This window comes from Anthonomus grandis, chromosome 14 (genome assembly GCF_022605725.1).
Source record: "Anthonomus grandis grandis chromosome 14, icAntGran1.3, whole genome shotgun sequence".
In the NCBI taxonomy this organism is placed as follows: domain Eukaryota; kingdom Metazoa; phylum Arthropoda; class Insecta; order Coleoptera; family Curculionidae; genus Anthonomus; species Anthonomus grandis.
In genome coordinates this window covers 4,079,992-4,101,167 of record NC_065559.1, presented here as the reverse complement: position 1 = coordinate 4,101,167, position 21,176 = coordinate 4,079,992, and the positions used below count along the sequence as shown (strand labels likewise).

At 31.2% G+C, this 21,176-nt stretch overlaps 1 protein-coding gene across 5 annotated transcripts in view; it reads left to right on the top strand.

The window, feature by feature from the left end:
* Window positions 1-21,176, top strand: part of LOC126744438 (chaoptin) — a 294,134-nt gene that overhangs the window by 255,856 nt on the left and 17,102 nt on the right. For all 5 annotated transcript variants that reach the window (XM_050451857.1, XM_050451856.1, XM_050451859.1 and 2 more), the window contains 3 exons: window positions 1,793-2,109; window positions 11,625-11,827; window positions 14,615-14,910. In XM_050451857.1, coding sequence (XP_050307814.1) covers window positions 1,793-2,109; window positions 11,625-11,827; window positions 14,615-14,910 — 816 coding nt within the window. The remainder of the gene's footprint in view (window positions 1-1,792; window positions 2,110-11,624; window positions 11,828-14,614; window positions 14,911-21,176) is intronic.

Sequence of the window (21,176 nt, the reverse complement as noted above, 5' to 3'; positions counted from 1 at the left end):
CTAGTACCAAACATAATGAAGGAAAGTGAAACTCTTCCAGATTTGTACATCTAGAGGGATCTTTCCTTAAGATTTTTCCAAAGCATACTACTCCTGATTGGAGAATTCCTCGGATATCTCAGTTTCTATTGGTCAAATGGCAAAAAGTATAGACGAGGAAATTGTAGAATGAATCGTGCTCTATAAGAATTGTTTCTTACAATTTTTATATAGAATTGACTGTTTTTGAGAAATTTAGACCTCAAGATTTTTTCAAGGCATCCTGCCTCTGATGGGAGAGTTTTTTAGATATTTCAGTTATTATTGGTTAAATGACAAAAAGTGTAAAGGAAAAAGTTGTGCATTGGATCGTGTTCTATAAGAATGATTCTTATCAATTTTTTTGTAGAATCAAGTGTTTTTGAGGAATTTGGACTTAAACATTCTTCCGTAGCATACTGCTTCTAATTGGAGAAATCCCCAGATATCTCTGTTTCTATTGGTCAAATGACAAAAACTGTAGAGGAAAAAAATGTAGATTGGATCCTGTTCTACAAGAACGATTCTTATCAATTTTTTTGTAGAATCAAGTGTTTTTGAGGAATTTGGACCTAAACATTTTTCCAAGGCATATTGCTCCTGATTGGAGAATTCCTCAGATATCTCAGTGTCTATTGGTCAAATGACATAAGGTGTAAAGGAAAAACTTGTACATTAGATCATGTTCTACAAGATTGGTTCTTATCATTTTTATGTACAGTCAGCTGTTTTTCAGAAATTTGAATCGTAACATTTTTCCTTTACGTACTGCCCTTGATTAGAGAGTTCCTAAGATATCTCAGAACTTTTCTTTTTTTAGTCTTCTTGTACTACTTGTCTCTACCCTCAGATCTAGAACCTTCTCCAATTCAATATACACTTTCATGAAAACAGCATTTCATACCAACTCTTTCCTGCAGAAGTCAACACAAATTCACACCATATTCTTTCATTGTATCTCCTCATTATAGTCATTTTCTTCGTCATTCACTCAGGGTTTTAGAGAGAAAGAGAGAGAGAGATAGAAGATTTAGCACTCTTGGCTCTTTAAGTCATTCAAGTCATTTCTACATACAACTGTTGAATGCAGATGATAGCAATATGATTCAAGTCAACGCTAAGATGGTTTAATGGGATCCATCTGCCACATTCATGCCCTTCGTTTCGAACTTTTCCGGGATATTCTTCTATTTGTTGAATGATGTCCGAACCAATTGGATCTTTGCAGATATTATTGATGGTCAAAGAATCTGATTTCATCAATTCTATTGTCCATCATGTCATTGGATGATCGGAAAGACAAATATATTGGAACGATAACTTTGATTCTTTGTTTTCGTTATTTTACATCATATAATCGTCATTGTTTCTAATGTTTGAACCTCAAGAATAAGTTCGTCGTTTAATCGTTCATAAACTAAATCAGACAACACCCACGACTTTCAACTTCTTTATGTGTCTTCGCTGGATTTGATGCTGGATCACCGGTAAATCTTGAGATGCTTTAATATGAACAGTCTTCCTAAATGTTCTAGGATTTTGGTCTTTAGTGACTTGTATATAAGGTACAGGAACCTCTTCAAGATTTGACTTCTTGAGGAATCTTTTCTTCCTCTAAGTTCTTCCCTAAAGAGACTCTTTTTCAAACATCTTCTAGGTCGAAGTCCAATTAAGAGACTTCTATCAACTCACCTTCTCTTCTCATCTCTCTTTGATAATCTTCACTTTTACCTTGAACCATCCAATAGAAAATAATTAATTAAATTTTTTACAGATGCACCTTCAGCACAGCGACCTGATCATCATAACCAGCAAAGAGTTCGAGCTTTTTCCCTCCCTACTGCATCTGCATTTGAGTTACAATAAAATCCGAACCATATCACCAGGAGCTTTCAGTACTTTACACCAACTGATCACCCTGGATATCGGCGTTAACCAGATAAAAATCATCCCAGAGGAGCGACTCTATGGACTGTTCAATCTGAAGATGCTTAATGTGACCCAGAACTCCCTGAAGGATTTGGACACGGAGTTCCCTCAGGACTTGAGGAGCCTTCAGGTGCTGGATTTGTCTTTTAACAGGATCAGCAGGTAATTGAGCATTTTAATTCTGTGACCCGTTGTAACTACTTCCACCAATAAAATTGCCTGAGCACAATCTCTCTCGTTCTCATGCAGGTCAATGTAATGGTAAATCGTTTGACAGACAAGGTGTCAGATGCTGTGGCGGGAGATTTGAATTGAAAGTGAGATCTAACAGACAAGGTTAGATTATCTTAATTACTTTGTCATATATTAATGCTATAGGGTATATCGTAATAATCACTTTTGTGTTCTAAATGGATGACATTGTATTTTGGTAAGACACCTCGGGGCAACAAGCCGCAACCGAGGTGAATAATCGTTTTAAGCCGACCGTCTGAATTCCATTGTGAACAATGTTCTGTGTTAGTTCTCCCCGTGGCAAAGACCGATGGTTTGTCCTGAATTCTAAACTCTGGAATCGTAACGTGCCATAGGAAACCGCTTGTAAAATCGCGTTTCCTTTTCATAATAAATTGAATTATTTCACTGAAATTCGGAGTTTAACAAGAATCGTGATAAACTGGGAAATATTGAATAACGCTGTCGCTTTTGTCAATATTTGGATAAATCCAGAACAAATACTTCGATCAGATTCGAAGCAGGGAGGGATTTCTTTTATGATTTATTTCGCGTCTATATAATAGTAATAAAAAATTAATTCGCCTTATAAAATGCGTGTAAGAAAAAGTTGAATATTCCAACTCATGTAATTATTTAAGTGATTTTGGTATCTGATGAGTTTTCTTACCAAAAAGGTCCTTATAAGTTTCCTTGTTAATATAACCGTTTTGGAGCTATTGAGTAGTTTGTCAATGGCTTGAAAAAATGTTGATGCTGTCAAAGGCTTTATGACAATCAAAATATTTTACTAACTGATAAAAGCTTACCAAAAAGGTACTTTTATCGGTAAGACCTACGTGGAAAACAGTGAGAGAATGCTATGACATTTTATGTATAAATTAATTGTTGAGCTCATCATGTAAGGGACAGAAGGTTTATTTCATTTATGCTGCAATTAAAAAAAAAAGCTGAAGATGGTCGGCAAAAGACGAAACGTGGTATCTTCAATTTTAAATCAATATTTTCAATTCATTTTTATTCAACTCATTCGACAAATTATATACATCAATTGCCGCACCCAAGATCTGATTTGACCAGACCTGTATATACTTTTTGAATGATTATCAGGGAGGTTCTACTGAGAAACTTGGTCTTACATAACTCAAATTTCGTGAGAAAATTACTCAAAATTGGCCAAACTTAAACGAAAAAACGTGAAATATTTTTTACAAGCTGTCAAAGATTATGGTAAAAATTTCCCGAATTTTTTTGGACGCTCAGTACATAAAAGTCCATAACTTCCTTAAAACTTGTCCAAATTTGCCCAAAGTTCCACTAGGTCGTTAAAAAAGCTTCATTTTATGTTTTCAATGATATTTCATGTAATTAGTTTAATTGTACAACTTTTTATAGGCTGTCAAAAATGATGGTAAAAATGTTCCCAATTTTTTTGACCCTCGGTACAAAAAAGCCTATAACTCCGTTAAAAATCGTCTAAATTTACCCAAAGTTCTATTACAGCATTAGAAAAACTTCATTTAATGCCCTTAAAGATATTTTAACTCTCTAATTTATTTGAACAATTTTTTACAAGCTGTTAAAGTTGATGTCAAAAATCTTCCCATTTTTTTGACACCCAATACAAGAAATTCGATAACTCCTTTAAAAGTGGTCCAATTTTGCCTTATGTTTTATTATGTCATTAGAAAAGCTTCATTTAATGTTTACGAATATATTTCAACTTGATAGTTTAATTAAGCCATCTTTTACAAGCTGTTAAACTCGATATCAAAAATTTTCCAAATTTTTTTGACACGCGGTATAAGAAAGTCCATAGCTCCCTTAAAAATGCTTCAATTATATCCAAAGTTTCACTATATCGTTGGAAAAACTTTATTTTATATTTTCAAATAAATTCAAATTTTTTATAGGTTTTTAAGATGAAGATAAAAATGTCCAATTTTTTTGGACTCTTAATAAACAAAAGGTCAATAACTCCCTTCAAAATGGTCCAAGTTTGCACTAAACCATTAGGAAAGCTTCATTTTATCTATTTTAGGATATTTCAAGGTAATAAATTAATTGAAAATTTTTTTACAAGCCGTTAAAGTTAATGTCAAAAAATTCTCCATTTTTTTGACACTCCGTACAAAAAAGTCAATAACTCCCTTAAAAATTATCCAAATTTATCCAAAATTTTACTAAATTATTAGAAAAACTTCATTTTATGTTTTCAAGCATATTTTAAAATTATATTTTAATTGAAAATTTTTTTACAGTCTGTTAAAGATGATGGTAAAAATAATCCAATTTTTGTTGACCCTCAGTATATAAAAGTCTATAAGTCCTTTTAAAATAGTGCAAATTTATTCAAAGTTTCAGTAAGGAATTAAGACAACTTTGTTTTATGTCTTCAGGGGTATTTCAACTTGATAATATAATTGAACAATTTTTTTCAAGCCGTTAAAGTAAAGTTAGAGTCAAGCATTTTTCAACTTTCTTTTTTGACCCTCAGTATAAATAAGTATAAATAACTCCCTTAAAAATGGTCCAAATTTGCCGAAAGTTCTACTAAATGATTAAAAAAACTTCATTAAGGTTAATATTTTAATTGTAAAATCTTTTATAGGCTATCAAAGATGAAAATGAAAAAATTCCTCATTTTTTTGAACTCTCAGTACCAAAAATCCATAACTCCCTTAAAAGTTGTCCGAACTTTCCCAAAGTTCCACTAGATCATTAGGAATGCTTTATTTTATGTTTTTAAAAATATTTCACGTTAGTAATTTAATTGGACAACTTCTTACAGGCTGTCAAAGATTATGGTAAAAATGTTCCTAATTTTTATTGACTCTCAGTACTAAAAAGTCCATGTCTTTCTTAAAAATGGTCCATATTTGCCCAAAATTCCACTAAACTGCTAGGAAAACATAGTTTTATGTGATTAGGGATATTTTAAGTTCATAGTTTAATTGGACACTTATTTACAAGCTATTAAAGTTGATGTCAGATATTTCCCCATTTTTTGAACATCTAGCGCAAAAAAGTCCATAAATCGTTAAAAATGGTCCAATTTTATCTAAGGTTTCACTAAATCCTTAGGAAAACTTCATATTATGCTTCTAATAATATTTCAAGTTCATATTCTAATTGGAAAATTTTTTACAGGCTGTTAAAGAAAAAGTTAAAAATTTCCCAATGTTTTTGGACCCTCAGTACAAAAAAGTGTATAAGAGTTGTTCGAATTTACTCAAAGTCTCACTAGATCTTATGTCTTATGTTCTTAAAGATACTTCTAGTTGAAATTCTAATTAAAACATTTTTTACAGGTTGTTAAAATTGATGACGAAAATGTTCAATTTTTTTTCAACCTTTAGTACAAAAACGTCCATAACTCCATCAAAAGATTTCTAAATTTTCTCAAAGTTCCATTAAGCCATTAGCATAACTTCACTTTATGTTTTCAAGGATATTTTAAGTTGATTGTTGAATTGGACAATTTTTTACAAGCCATTAAATTTGGTGTCAATAATTTTCCAATTTTTTTTTGACTATCAATACGAAAAATTCCATAACTCCCTTAAAAATGGTCCAAATTTGCCTACAGTTCCACTACGTGGTAAGAAAAATTATATTTTATTGTTCTAAAGATATTTCAAGTTGATATTCAAATTGGAATTTTTTTGACAGGATGTCAAAGTAAAAATTTCCCTATTTTTTTTGACCCTCATTAAAAAAAAGAAAAAAAAGTCTCTTATTCAAATTTCATTTTTCGACAATACTCAGTTTTTCAATGTCTTACATAACTCAAATCTAATTTTATGAAAGAATTGCATACCTACATTGATTGCCGCACCTAATACCTGAATTGACCATACCTGTATATACCTACCTATTCAACAACTCTCACTTATTTTCTCAATGTCTCACACAACTCAAATTTCGTGAGAGATGCTCTTGGACTAAGAATTCACACCTAAATTAAACACTACATTGATAAAATAAATGTGTACACATTATGCAAGTTGTTCTTCACTGCTTGCAGTATGCAGATGATACGTCTATTGATAAGGATTCGTCCTTGGGAACTCGGTTCAGGAACAATGCAGATTGCAAAATTTATTCTGCAATAGTCTCTTCTGAAGCAAATCGGTGTATCATCTGCATAAGTCTTTGGGACGTTTGTTCAGGAGCAATCCAGGTTTGAAAATTGAAAGTCTGAATTTTTAACTTGGATTTATAGATTTATTAAATAACTTTTTATAGATCCAAAAAAACACTCCTTAGAGAAAAAAAGGCCAAAATGCAAATAGATCGTGTCAAAGCGATATTTTTTTTCAATTAATCGTGGTATCAGGAAGGGACACACGAGCTTCGGTTCTCCTAATCCGTACAAATACAACTCATTTTAAAGGATTATCCTTTACCGCTTCGGATCATGCTCTTTTTCCAGAAAAAAAACAATCCGATCCGAAAAGAATATAAATGCGAGGTTCCTGAAAATAAACTTATATTTTATTCTGTCTTCTATCTCGAACAGAGGAATAATTCAAACGAAAATGACCGGACCAGTTTTATAATACTGAAGGAGAAACGTGTTTGTGTTTCGATCGAGAGCTGTAGGTAAACCTCTTAACGCTTTTATGAGAAGAGATCCTACTATCCATGCAGATATCTCTAAATCCGTCTAATCTCTGGTGAAGTCAATCATAGAGATTTACTAATTATATCACCAATAAAGAAAGCTTCAGAAGCTTATAAGAAAAGTTTCTGGATAAGACACAAACATTCACCAACGACCGTCATTCTTTTGAGTATAAAAGGAAAGCTAGCTTTTACTCAGATAGTACAAGTAGCTTTCATGGTTCTTTAATCTTATATTTATTTGGCGTACACATGTGGAGTTCAGTGAAGAGGTTAGGCACATCCACTAAGGCATCCATACATGTTCATGCTACGTCAAGTTGTTTTCCAATTAGCTTTAAAATAAGCAAAAACCTATATGAGGCTTAAAATAGACCAGTTGTCCAGGCTATTTCCCTCAAAGCTAGATCAGAAGATGTACTGGGTCGAACACATATAAAATTTTCTTTGGACATTACAAGCATTCACAATGGAACACTTAGTCTCTCGTTAGAAATCCTTGGAATTTCGAAAATCTGCTTCGTTCCGTCACATTTAACCCAAAGACGCATGGACCAGGTCCAAAATCCATAAAGCCAATTAATAGAAGAATCTCTCATTAGAATCCGTGACTTAATTAGAAATGCTGCAGCCTATTCAACTTTGCCAATTGATTTTTTGTTTATCATCTTTATTTCACAAATGAAGTGATAACGCACTTCAATATGTTTAGAGCGCTGATGAAACTCAACTTAGCAGCACTCTAATTGTCAACATATAGCACTGTTTAATAGCATTTGAGGCAGCAATATATTTAGCCACACTTGTAAACAAAGAAACACTGCTCTGTTTGTTTGCTGCATTTTGTTGCCGTCTCTTTGTCACCAGCAAAATCTGAGTCAGTGAATCCTACTAAAGCACTTGGAACTGCCTGCTTCTCAAGTTTTTGAAATCCAATTAACTACCTAATTACTCTTTTGATCGCCATTTTGTCACCACCAACTCCAATTGAATAGGTGTAATGTCTGGTCTAGTTACAGTTGCCAGAAATAATAAAGAACCTATTGCTTGCCTATGAGGGACTTATTTGCTTAACATAGTTTTTTGGCAAATAAAAATTATTGCACCAGTTTGGCAGTATCTTTTTATTTCGGGACCCTTATACTAGTTGAGTTACCCCTTTTTCCTTAGCCACCATCTACAAAAATGACCAATATGACCTAGACATTGTTTACAGGTCATTGGTAAACACATTTGTCTGTATCAGATCTATTAAAGCCATATTGGGCTAAGAAACTATGAAAACTGCTGTTCCACTTGAAGTTGTTATCTTCAAGACCTTCTGGAAGGTATATGTAAAGTTTTTCTTCCAACTCCCCATAGAGGAAAGCTGTTTTTATATCAAACTGCGTGATTTCATAGGTTTTCTGCAGCTAGTAATTTTATAGAGTCATATCGAGTGGTAGGTGCAAAAAATGCCTGTGCAGTCTATATACCTTCCTTTTTTGTACAGTTCAATTATAACAATTAGTTTTAGTTAAATTGTAAATTATTTATCAAATTCTCATTAAAAAATATATGAAGCAATTCTTCTATTTTTGTACATCTTATATAATTTAAAAATTAATTATTCCATAAATAAAAAAAAATTTGACATGCACTGGTTTGCACCTTGACGACTAACAAGAGATCCGTTTACTACAAGCTGAAAAGTGATAGAACATGGAGAATTTCATTGATTATCAAAAGTTGGATTGAACTTATGTTCATTATTTATTTATAATAAAGAGATTTAAAAAAAAAAAATAAGTTAGTTTGTTTAGTCAAGGCACTCCTGTGTTATCTCATATTCTACTGTATGGATTTAAATTTTTTAACATAAATTAATTTATTTAAAACAAAAGTGGTCGTTTCTCAGTTAAAAAATAATGACAAGAGTTAAGTTGCTATAAATTAATTAAAGTTAAAACAAAGTTAACTAAGACAAATTAATTTTTTTCCAACTGAATGTTCCGAATTTAAATAATATAAATTATGTATAATTTAAATAAACATAAGGCACCTTTTATGTTTAAGAGGATCTGCAGACCAAATATTTTTTAATAGAAAAAAACATTAGACAAAAACTGTAATAAAATTATTTTTTTTGCAGTTCTTTAATAGGAAAAAACTTCTTCCCTTTAAAAAATTATTGTAAAAAACGTGGTTTATTAAATAACTTAAAAATAAATTAAAATGAAGTAACACTTAAAAAAATCAACTAAAATTTAGTAAATTACTCGCTAAATTACTCGCGACACGAAATTGAGGATTCAAGTAACAAAAATTATGCATAACTTAAATGGATACGAAGAACATAAAATGCATATAAGTACAAAAATATATTTTTTTAAAATTTTCCTGTATTTGCATTTGATCTTATTAAATTGTAAATTATTTATCAAAATTGTCGTTAAAAAAATTAATATGAGATTTTTATACACCTTTGAACAATTAACTATTCCGGAAATAAAAAAAAAGTTTGACATGCACTGGTTTGCATTTTGACGACTAACAAGAGATCCGTTTACTACAAGCTGAAAAGGGATAGAACATGGAGAATTTCAGTGATTATCAAAAGTTGGATTGAATTTATGTCCATTATTTATTTATAATAAAGAGATTTTAAAAAATAAAATAAATTAGTTTAAGTCAAGGCACTCCTGTGATATCTCATATTCTACTGTATGGATTTTAATTTTTTAACATAAATTAATTTATTTAAACCAAAGTGGTCGTTTCTCAGTTAAAAAATAATGACAAGAGTTAAGTTGCTATAAATTAATTAAAGTTAAAACAAAGTTAACTAAGACAAATTAATTTTTTTCCAACTGAATGTTCTGAATTTAAATAATATAAATTATGTATAATTTAAATAAACATAAGGCACCTTTTGGGTTTAAGAGGATCTGCAGACCAAATATTTTTTAATAGAAAAAACATTAGACAAAAACTGTAATAAAATTATTTTTTTTGCAGTTCTTTAATAGGAAAAAACTTCTTCCCTTTAAAAAATTATTGTAAAAAACGTGGTTTATTAAATAACTTAAAAATAAATTAAAATGAAGTAACACTTAAAAAAATCAACTAAAATTTATTAAATTACTCACTAAATTACTCGCGACACGAAATTGAGGATTTAAGTAACAAAAATTATGCATAACTTAAATGGATACGAAGAACATAAAATGCATATAAGTACAAAAATATATTTTTTTAAAATTTTCCTGTATTTGCATTTGATCTTATTAAATTGTAAATTATTTATCAAAATTGTCGTTAAAAAAATTAATATGAGATTTTTATACACCTTTGAACAATTAACTATTCCGGAAATAAAAAAAAAGTTTGACATGCACTGGTTTGCATTTTGACGACTAACAAGAGATCCGTTTACTACAAGCTAAAAAGGGACAGAACATAGCGAATTTCAGTGATTATCAAAAGTTGGATTGAACTTATGTCCATTATTTATTTATAATAAAGAGATTTTAAAAAATAAAATAAATTAGTTTAAGTCAAGGCACTCCCGTGATATCTCATATTCTACTGTATGGATTTTAATTTTTTAACATAAATTAATTTATTTAAACCAAAGTGGTCGTTTCTCAGTTAAAAAATAATGACAAGAGTTAAGTTGCTATAAATTAATTAAAGTTAAAACAAAGTTAACTAAGACAAATTAATTTTTTTCCAACTGAATGTTCCGAATTTAAATAATATAAATTATGTATAATTTAAATAAACATAAGGCACCTTTTGGGTTTAAGAGGATCTGCAGACCAAATATTTTTTAATAGAAAAAACATTAGACAAAAACTGTAATAAAATTATTTTTTTTGCAGTTCTTTAATAGGAAAAAACTTCTTCCCTTTAAAAAATTATTGTAAAAAACGTGGTTTATTAAATAACTTAAAAATAAATTAAAATGAATGAATGAAATTTATTAAATTACTCACTAAATTACTCGCGACACGAAATTGAGGATTTAAGTAACAAAAATTATGCATAACTTAAATGGATACGAAGAACATAAAATGCATATAAGTACAAAAATATATTTTTTAAAAATTTTCCTGTATTTGCATTTGATCTTATTAAATTGTAAATTATTTATCAAAATTGTCGTTAAAAAAATTAATATGAGATTTTTATACACCTTTGAACAATTAACTATTCCGGAAATAAAAAAAAAGTTTGACATGCACTGGTTTGCATTTTGACGACTAACAAGAGATCCATTTACTACAAGGTGAAAAGGGACAGAACATGGCTAATTTCAGTGATCATCAAAAGTTGCATCGAACTTCTGTAATATCCTGTAATAATTTATCATCTTCTACTGTATGGATTTTAATGATTTTTTCGATTTTGGTAGGAAAAGCTCAAAAATCAAAAGTTACGCCATTTGAAAGCCAATAACGTCCTAATTCCTTTTATATTTCTTGTAATAGTATTTTTATAGCATACAAAATTTACTCACTACTTGCTCAACTACAGAAGAGACAAGACGAGATAAAATGAGAGGAGAGTATTTTTTAGCTTTGGGTCATCTTTTGAAGATTCTATCATCCTTTAATGCAGTAGCCTAGTTTTCTTTCGAAATAGGCACCAAATGATCCAGTTCTTCAGGATTGAACAAATTTACATTGACTGCTTGGAATTTGATGCAAAATTTGATCACTACTTGCTTAACTATAGAAGAGACAAAACGAAATTACACAAAACAAGACAACAATTTTAAAAACGTTTTTACTTAAAATATTAATCATATTTGAACGATTTTATATGATTTTCAGAATAAAAAGGGGAATCTTCGACAACCTGTTGAGCCTCACAGATTTGTACCTGCAAGGAAACTGGATCTCCAATATTTCTCCAGATGCCTTCAAACCCCTGCGAAGGATACGAGTTATGGACTTTAGCGACAATCAGTTGTTGCAAGTTCCTTTGGACGCCTTTAGGCCTTTGGAGACTCAAATCAAGAGTATACGACTTCAAGGTTGGTTAACAAAGGATTTTTTTTTAGGTTAAGTCATATTTTGGAGTAGATGTAGAGGAGTATATAGCGGCAAATAGGTATAGTCTATTCATGGATTAACTTTATCAGTTAGACTACTGCGACTGAGAAATTTCTAGTTAACTATATGAAATTAAAGAAAAACGGACGAAATTACTTAATTACTATGAATAATGAAATTAAACACTAGAAATCATTGTTCATTTACATGGAATTAAATGGAAAGATTATCCAGGCAGTTGAAGCAGTATTGAATTATCAATTTAAAAAATTCAAAACTCAATTTAAGGTGATTTAAGGTGAAATTCCAATAACAAGAAAAATAATACGACATTTTCTTCTTTTGATGTCAGCACTTTTGGTGCCCAACAGTGCGGATCTAAGTGAACTTTTTTTTCCATTTAAACATAATTTACAAAATGTCTTTTATGTGAAATTAATTATGTAATAATGGATGTTATAGTTGTAATTAAATATGCTGTATTAACACCATTTTCACTAATCAAGATGTGTCACAAAACGTAATTGTGAATTGCAACGATGCAAAAAAAATGTCTAATTTTTTTAAATTTTTTGGTTCTTTTTGCCAACGTTTTGGCCTAGATTAGGAGGCCATCATCAGGGTGATATAACAAAAATGTTTTTTGATTTAATGTTAAATTAAAAAACACTCAGAATTAAATTTTTAATGGTTCAACTGCTTGCAGATAAGGAAAATTATTAAAATTACCAGTCAACTACCTGCAATAACTGATATAGCTACTCAACTACTTGAGACTTGTGATATACATTTTAATTCCAGACAATAGTTGAGTCAATAATTCTATTATTCCAAGCAGTTAATCTATTTTTTTATGCTTATAAGAACACTATTAAAGCAAGTGTTTTTTATTCGTCCAGGCAGTTCAGATCATTTTTTGTTACAATTTGAAGCAGTTAAGTCATAATTTCCTCTACGACATTTACGCAGAAATGTTTTCTTAATACGATCCTTTTTGTTTCACCAGAATATTCCAAATAGTTTTTGAAATATTCAGCTTTGAAGTGAATGCTCACCTCGAAGATCCAACATGCTTTTTGGACCCTACTGCATGAAATGTTAAATGTTTCCAAAACTGCTACTTGTACTGGTTTGATTTGAAAACAATATTTATACAGAATTGTTTTCCTTAAACAATGCTTTTTGTTTCATTAGAATAGTTCAAGTAGTTTTTAAGATATTTGGCTTTAAAGTGAATACGCACCTCAAAGTTCAAACATGGTTTTTGGACCTTAGTGCATAAAAAGTTAATTAATTTCAAAAATACTACTTCTACTGATTCGACTTGAAAACAACATTTGTACATAATTGTTTTCCTTATACGATGCTTTTTATTTCATCAAAATAGTCTAAGTAATTTTTAAGATATTTGGCTTTAAAGTGAATGCTCACCTCAAAGTTCAAACATGGCTTTTGGACCTAAGTTCATAAAAAGTTAAATGCTTCCAAAACTACTGCTTCTACTGGTTTGACCTAAAAATAAAATTTGCACAGAATTATTTTCTTAATACGACCCTTTTTATTTCATTAGCATAGTCCCAGTAACTTTTAAGATATTTGGCTCTAAAGTGAATGCTCACCTCAAAGTTCAAACATGGTTCTTGGACCCTAGTGCATAAAAAGTTAAATGTTTCCAAAACTGGTGCTTCTACTGTTTTGACCTAAAAACAATATTTCTACAAAATTGTTTTCCTTATACAATGCTTTTTATTTCATCAGAATAGTCCAAGTAACTTTTGAGATATTCGGCCTTAAAATGAATGGTCAGCTGAAAGATCCCACTTGCTTTTTGGACTCTATTGCATAAAATGTAAAATGTTTCCAAAACTACTACTTCTACTGGTTTGACCTAAAAACAAAATTTGTACAGAATTATTTTCTTAATACGACCCTTTTTATTTCATCAGAATAGTTCCAGTAGTTTTTAAGATATTTGGCTTTAAAGTGAATGCTCACCTCAAAGATCCAACTTGCCTTTTGGACCCTACTGCATAAAATATTAAATGTTTCCAAAACTACTAGTTCTACTAATTTGATTTGAAAACAAAATTTCTACAGAATTGTTTTCCTTATACGATGCTTTTTGTTTCATTAGAATAGTTTAAGTAGCTTTTCAGATATTTGGCTTTAAAGTGAATGCTCACCTCAAAGTTCAAACATGGCTTCTGGACCTAAGTGCATAAAAAGTTAAATGCTTCCTAAACTGCTGTTTCTACTGGTTGGACCTAAAAACAAAATTTGCACAGAATTGTTTTCTTAATACGACCCTTTTTATTTCATTAGCATAGTCCCAGTAACTTTTGAGATATTTGGTTCTAAAGTGAATGCTCACCTCAAAGCTCAAACATGGCTTTTGGACCTAAGTGCATAAAAAGTTAAATGTTTCCAAAACTGCTGCTTCTACTGGTTTGACCTAAAAACAAAATTTGCACAGAATTGTTTTCTTAATACGACGCTTTTTATTTCATTAGAATAGTCCCAGTAACTTTTAAGATATTTGGCCTTAAAGTGAATGCACACCTCAAAGATCCAACTTGCTTTATGGACCCTACTGCATAAATGTTTTCAAAACTACTGCCTGGACTAACTTGCTCCCAAAACAACGTTCGTACAGCAGTGTTTTCTTCATCATATGAAGCTCTTTGAACACCTTTCTTCCGCATCCATTCCTTAAAACACAATCCATAAGTACTACCAACTAAGACACTCCAAATAATTACACCTTGCAGGTAACCCTCTGGTTTGCAACTGCGACGCCGAAGAACTGTGGGAATGGTTCAAAGATCATCGCAAACAAACCACTCCTCCGACAAACGAGGAACTCCTTTGTCGCCAACCGGATAACTTAAAGGGAATGACATTTAAAGAGTTGGACCCCAATCAGTTCTGCGACGAGCCGTTGGTGGTCAAAATCGGGATACAAGACATCCAACCGTTTTCGGTGCTCGTGTCCTGGCAAAGTAGGAATCATTCTGGATTGCACGGGTATCAGGTGGCTTATTATTCGATGGATACGACCGATGAGGTAGGAAAAATTGTGTTTTTTTAAAATTATAATTGGTCGTATTTTAAGGCAGGTGTTCCATTAGATGGTCAAAAGGTGATAGAATCTTCAGAAGATAGGTTAGACTCTAATCTTATCTCTTCTGTATTTGAGCAAGCAAGTGATTAAACTTTCCATGGCATTCAATCAATATAAATTTGTTCAAATCTAAAGAACTGTATCAGTTGCTGCCTCTTTCAAGAGAAAACTGGTTCCACATCACCAAATGCTGATGGAATCATCAAATATTCTGATCTCTTTTCATCTCGTCTCATTTCATCATCATGAAGTACAGAGGAGTTAGAGGAACTAGTTGCAGAGGATGACTATGACTATCCATTTAGAAATCCACTCATGTTCACGGTTCTTCTGAGTGTTTAGATATAACAGGTGACAATAATTTGGTTAATCCAATAATAAGACTTTTTAATATACCAGGGTTATATTAGTAGTAACACCTTCATGATGATTGTTTATGATGATCATTATTGTAATTCAAGTACCAAAGAAGATACAGATGATCTTTGGATCATAACTTCTTTGAAAAAGAGGTTAATATATCTCCAATTGTATGGGTCTAGAGCTTTACTGGTCTATATCAATATTTTAAAACTATCATTCAAAGTAGAGATGAGCGATATTTCACTATCGGTGATTTTGTCACCCTGATTTGTAAATCACCAATAACGGCGGTGACTGAAATATTCATATCACGGCGACCCGTGATTTCGAGATACCTGTACCGTTACCGTTCCAATAGTGTATATTGTCATGGAACGACTTCAAGCTAAATGCGTATGACCATATGACGTATGAGTGATGACTGATATTTTTACACCTTTTAACCACAGCCCGGCCAGTTGGCCCGCCACCAGGCGACTCCTTAAATGTAAATATTAAAAATACAGTGATCACGGTCACCGTTAAAAAGAAAGGTGATTGCCGAATCACGGTCGTTCCTAATAAATCACCGGATCCCTCATCTCAACAAAGTTTATTTTATGGTTCTAGCTTTAGTAGATCAAACGTTAATAAGGAAAAACTGTGAGGTGGACGCAGCAAGTGCCTGATGACGTGAAGCCAAATTCAAATCGTCATAACTGAAGAACCCCAGTGAGAAAAACTCATTAAAATCTAGTAGATAATTAATGGCCTTTTAACTGTGTTTATGATGATCATTATTGAAATGCAACTACTAAAGAAGCTGATCTACAGTCTTCATCATAAGAATCAGAGTTAAAGAATGACTGATAATCTATAAAAATCTTTTTAAATTTCTGCAATTGAATGAACAGTTTGCGAGTTATGGCCATTTGAATTTTGCTTTAAGTCAATAGAACCTTGAAACGTCATAGTCAGAGTTTTTGGTTGATCACTTTTGATCTACTGAAGCTAGATTCATGAAACAACGTTTATTGGATTGTCAATGATCCAGTCTAAAATGTTGATAATATTTACTAAAACTCTAAACCCAATACTTTTTAAGCTATTTCAGCTGGAAAATAAAATGTCTCCTTTAAAGCAGTTACGAGACAAAAATCACGTATATCTTCTTTGAAAGTTGGTCTACAGTAATCATCATTATAAATAACGTTGCAGAATGCCCGCTTATCTATAAGAATCTTTTCAAGTTTCTTCACTAGGATTTATAGTTTAAGAGTTACTGCCATTTGAATTTTGCTTCACGTCAGTAAAACCTCGAAACGTCATACTTAGATATTTTGGTTGATAACTTTTGATCTACTAAAGCTAGAGTCATGAACCATCCTTTATTGAGTTGTCAATGATCTAGTCTAAAATGTTGGTTATATCTACTAAAACTCTAAACTCAATACTTTTTAAGCTATTTCAGCTGAAAAACAAAACGTCTCCTTTAAAGCAGTTACGAGACAAAAATCACGTATATCTTCTTTGGAAGTTGATCTACAGTAACCATCATTATAAACAAAGTTAAAGAATGGCTGCTTATCAATAAGAATCTTTTTAAATTTATCCAATAAGATTAACAGTTTAATAGTTATGGGCATTTGAATTTTGCTTCACGTCAGTAAAACCTTGAAACGTCATACTCAGAGTTCTTGGTTGATAACTTTTGATCTACTAAAGCTAGAATCATGAAATAACCTTTATTGGACTGCCAATGATCCAGACTAAAATGTTGATAATATCTACTAAAACCCTAAACCCAATACTTTTTAAGCTATTTCAGCTGGAAAACAAAACGTCTCCTTTAAAGCAGTTACGAGACAAAAATCACGAATATCTTCTTTGGAAGTTTATCTACAATAATCATCATAATAAACAAAGTTGAAAAATTACTGCTATTCTATAAGAATCTTTTTAAATTTCTTTACCAAGATCTACAGTTTAGGAGTTAACGCCATTTGAATTTTGCTTCACGTTAATAAAACCTTGAAACGTCATACTCAGAGTTCTTGGCTGATAACTTTTGATCTACTAAAGCTAGAATCATGAACCATCCTTTATTGGGTTGTCAATGATCTAGTATAAAATGTTGGTTATATCTACTAAAACTCTAAACTCAATACTTTTTAAGCTATTTCAGCTGAAAACAAAACGTCTCCTTTAAAGCAGTTACAAGACAAAAATCACGTATATCTTCTTTGGAAGTTGATATACAGTAATCATCATCATAAACAAAGTTAAAGAATGGCTGCTTGTCAATAAGAATATTCTTAAAAATATCCAATAAGATTAAGAGTTTAGTAGTTATGGCCATCTGAATTTTGCTTCACGTCAGTAAAACCTTGAAACGTCATACTCAGAGTTCTTCATTGATAACTTTTGATCTACTGAAGCTAGAATCATGAAACAACCTTTATTTGATTGGCAATGATCCAATCTAAAATGTCAATAATATCTACTAAAACCCTAAATCCAATACTTTTGAAGCTATTTCAGCTGAAAAACAAAACGTCTCCTTTAAAGCAGTTACGAGACAAAAATCACGTATATCTTCTTTGGAAGTTGATCTACAGTAACCATCATTATAAACAAAGTTAAAGAATGGCTGCTTATCAATAAGAATCTTTTTAAATTTATCCAATAAGATTAACAGTTTAATAGTTATGGGCATTTGAATTTTGCTTCACGTCAGTAAAACCTTGAAACGTCATACTCAGAGTTCTTGGTTGATAACTTTTGATCTACTAAAGCTAGAATCATGAAATAACCTTTATTGGACTGCCAATGATCCAGACTAAAATGTTGATAATATCTACTAAAACCCTAAACCCAATACTTTTTAAGCTATTTCAGCTGGAAAACAAAACGTCTCCTTTAAAGCAGTTACGAGACAAAAATCACGAATATCTTCTTTGGAAGTTTATCTACAATAATCATCATAATAAACAAAGTTGAAAAATTACTGCTATTCTATAAGAATCTTTTTAAATTTCTTTACCAAGATCTACAGTTTAGGAGTTAACGCCATTTGAATTTTGCTTCACGTTAATAAAACCTTGAAACGTCATACTCAGAGTTCTTGGCTGATAACTTTTGATCTACTAAAGCTAGAATCATGAACCATCCTTTATTGGGTTGTCAATGATCTAGTATAAAATGTTGGTTATATCTACTAAAACTCTAAACTCAATACTTTTTAAGCTATTTCAGCTGAAAACAAAACGTCTCCTTTAAAGCAGTTACAAGACAAAAATCACGTATATCTTCTTTGGAAGTTGATATACAGTAATCATCATCATAAACAAAGTTAAAGAATGGCTGCTTGTCAATAAGAATATTCTTAAAAATATCCAATAAGATTAAGAGTTTAGTAGTTATGGCCATCTGAATTTTGCTTCACGTCAGTAAAACCTTGAAACGTCATACTCAGAGTTCTTCATTGATAACTTTTGATCTACTGAAGCTAGAATCATGAAACAACCTTTATTTGATTGGCAATGATCCAATCTAAAATGTCAATAATATCTACTAAAACCCTAAATCCAATACTTTTGAAGCTATTTCAGCTGGAAAACAAAACGTCTCCTTTAAAGCAGTAATGAGACAAAAATCACGTATATCTTCTTTGGAGGTTGATCTATAGTGATCATAATAATAAACAGAGTTGAAAAATGGCTGCTCGTCTAAATTTTTTTTAAATTCTTCCAGTAGGACCAGGAGTAGGAGTTATGGTCATTTAAATTTTGCGTCACGTCAGTAGAGTCTTAAAACGTCATGCTCAAAGTTCTTGACATATAACTCGTGATCTACTGATACTAGAATCATGAAACCAACTTTATTGAATTGGTAATGATCCAGTCTAAAATATTGGTAATATCTACTAAAGCCAATTATTTGTCAAAATATCTTAAATCAATATGGCAAATAAATCAGTTTATGTCAAACGAATTAAGCGACTTCTGATTGACGTTCTTATTGAAACTGTCAATTTTGTAAACGACTGTGTCCAAGTAATTGTCACTACTGTCATTACGAAAAATACGGTGGGAAATTCAAATAAAACTTTCCTGGTGTTGAGTCTTTAAATTTTAACGTTATTTGCTTTAAATGAAGGTGCCAACTAAATAAGGTTATGTCCAACGAAAAAAGCCACTTCTGAATGACATTATTACCAAAATTGTTAACTTTGTAAACGACTTTTACGTCATTTGTCATAAGTGTCATTCCGAAAAACATGGCGGGAAATTCAAATGAAATTATCCTATTTGAGTCTTTAATTTTTGACGTTAATTGCCTTAAATTAAGATGCCAAAAATAAATAATGTTATATCAACCGAAAGAAGCAAATTCTCAATGACATTCTTACCGAAACTGTCAACTTTGTAAACGACTTTGTCCAAGTAAATGTTAACTGTCATTACGAAAAACGGGGCGGGAAATTCAAACGAAGTGTTCCTTTTTTTTTAGTATTTAATTTAATATGGCAAGTGAATAAACAACGTCAAGCTTATAAATCCACCATCATGAATTTCTCCTGCCATATGTGTAATAAACAATCAAATTCCACCTCGTATCGAGTTGCATTTACTTGAAAATTGTCTCCTATAACTCGAAACCTATGGATGTAATAACCATTCCAACGCAATATGTCATATATGAGGTGAAATATTATTAATATAATCATGGTATTTCTCATAAACGAATGCCCTTGTGAAACTCATAAAGTATGCTAAAGGGAAACGTAATTGCCTTTAGATGTACTTGACGGTTATTTGACGAAATTACGTTACCTAAATGAGATCTGAAATATGATTTATTTCGCAATATTTATTAAAAATCATAGTTTTTTTCCCCAGTGAAATATAAAATGAAATACCGTCTATATTGACTCAGACGCTTAATAAAGTCTGGAAACGCTTTCTGGCAAAAAAACGTTTCTTATTTTATTTATTTTCATATTTTTATTGATTTCGATTTTTTGTTCCTTATCATCATATATTTTATGTCAATAACCTTAATTTTGATAGCAAACTCCACTGCCAGTCAAAAAGTCTAGTTTATATACAAGTCTGCTCAACACAGGTCTTGCGTGCAAAGATCAATATATTAACTTGCAATGAGTTTAAAAGAGACACACGGTGTTTCCTCTACTGCCCGTCTTTTACATAGTTAGAGTTCGATTCTGACTCTATATTAGCTTTCAAAGAAGATATACGTAATTTTTGTCTCGTAACTGCTTTAAAGAAGACATTTTGTTTTACAGCTCAAATAGCTTCAAAAGCATTGGATTTCGGGCTTTAGTAGATATTATCAACTTTTTAGACTAGATTATTGCCAATCCAATAAAGTTTGTTTCATGATTCTAGCTTCAGTAGATCAAAAGTTATCAACCAAGAACTTTGAGTATGACGTTTCAAGGTTCTACTGACGTGAAGCAAAACTCAAATGACCAGAACTTGTAAACTGTTAATCTTATTGGTAAAATTTAAAAAGATTCTTATAGATACGCGGACATTCTTTAACTTTGTTTATGATGATGATTACTGTAGATCAACTTCCAAAGAAGATATACGTGATTTTTATCACGTAAGTGCTTTAAAGAAGACATTTTGTTTTACAGCTGAAATAGCTTCAAAAGTATTGGGTTTCGGGATTTAGTAGATATTATCAACTTTTTAGACTAGATTATTGCCAATTCAACAAAGTTTGTTTCATGATTCTAGCTTTAATAGATCAAAAGTTATCAACCAAGAAATCTGAGTATGACGTTTCAAGGTTCTACTGACGTGAAGCAAAACTCAAATGACCAGAACTTCTAAACT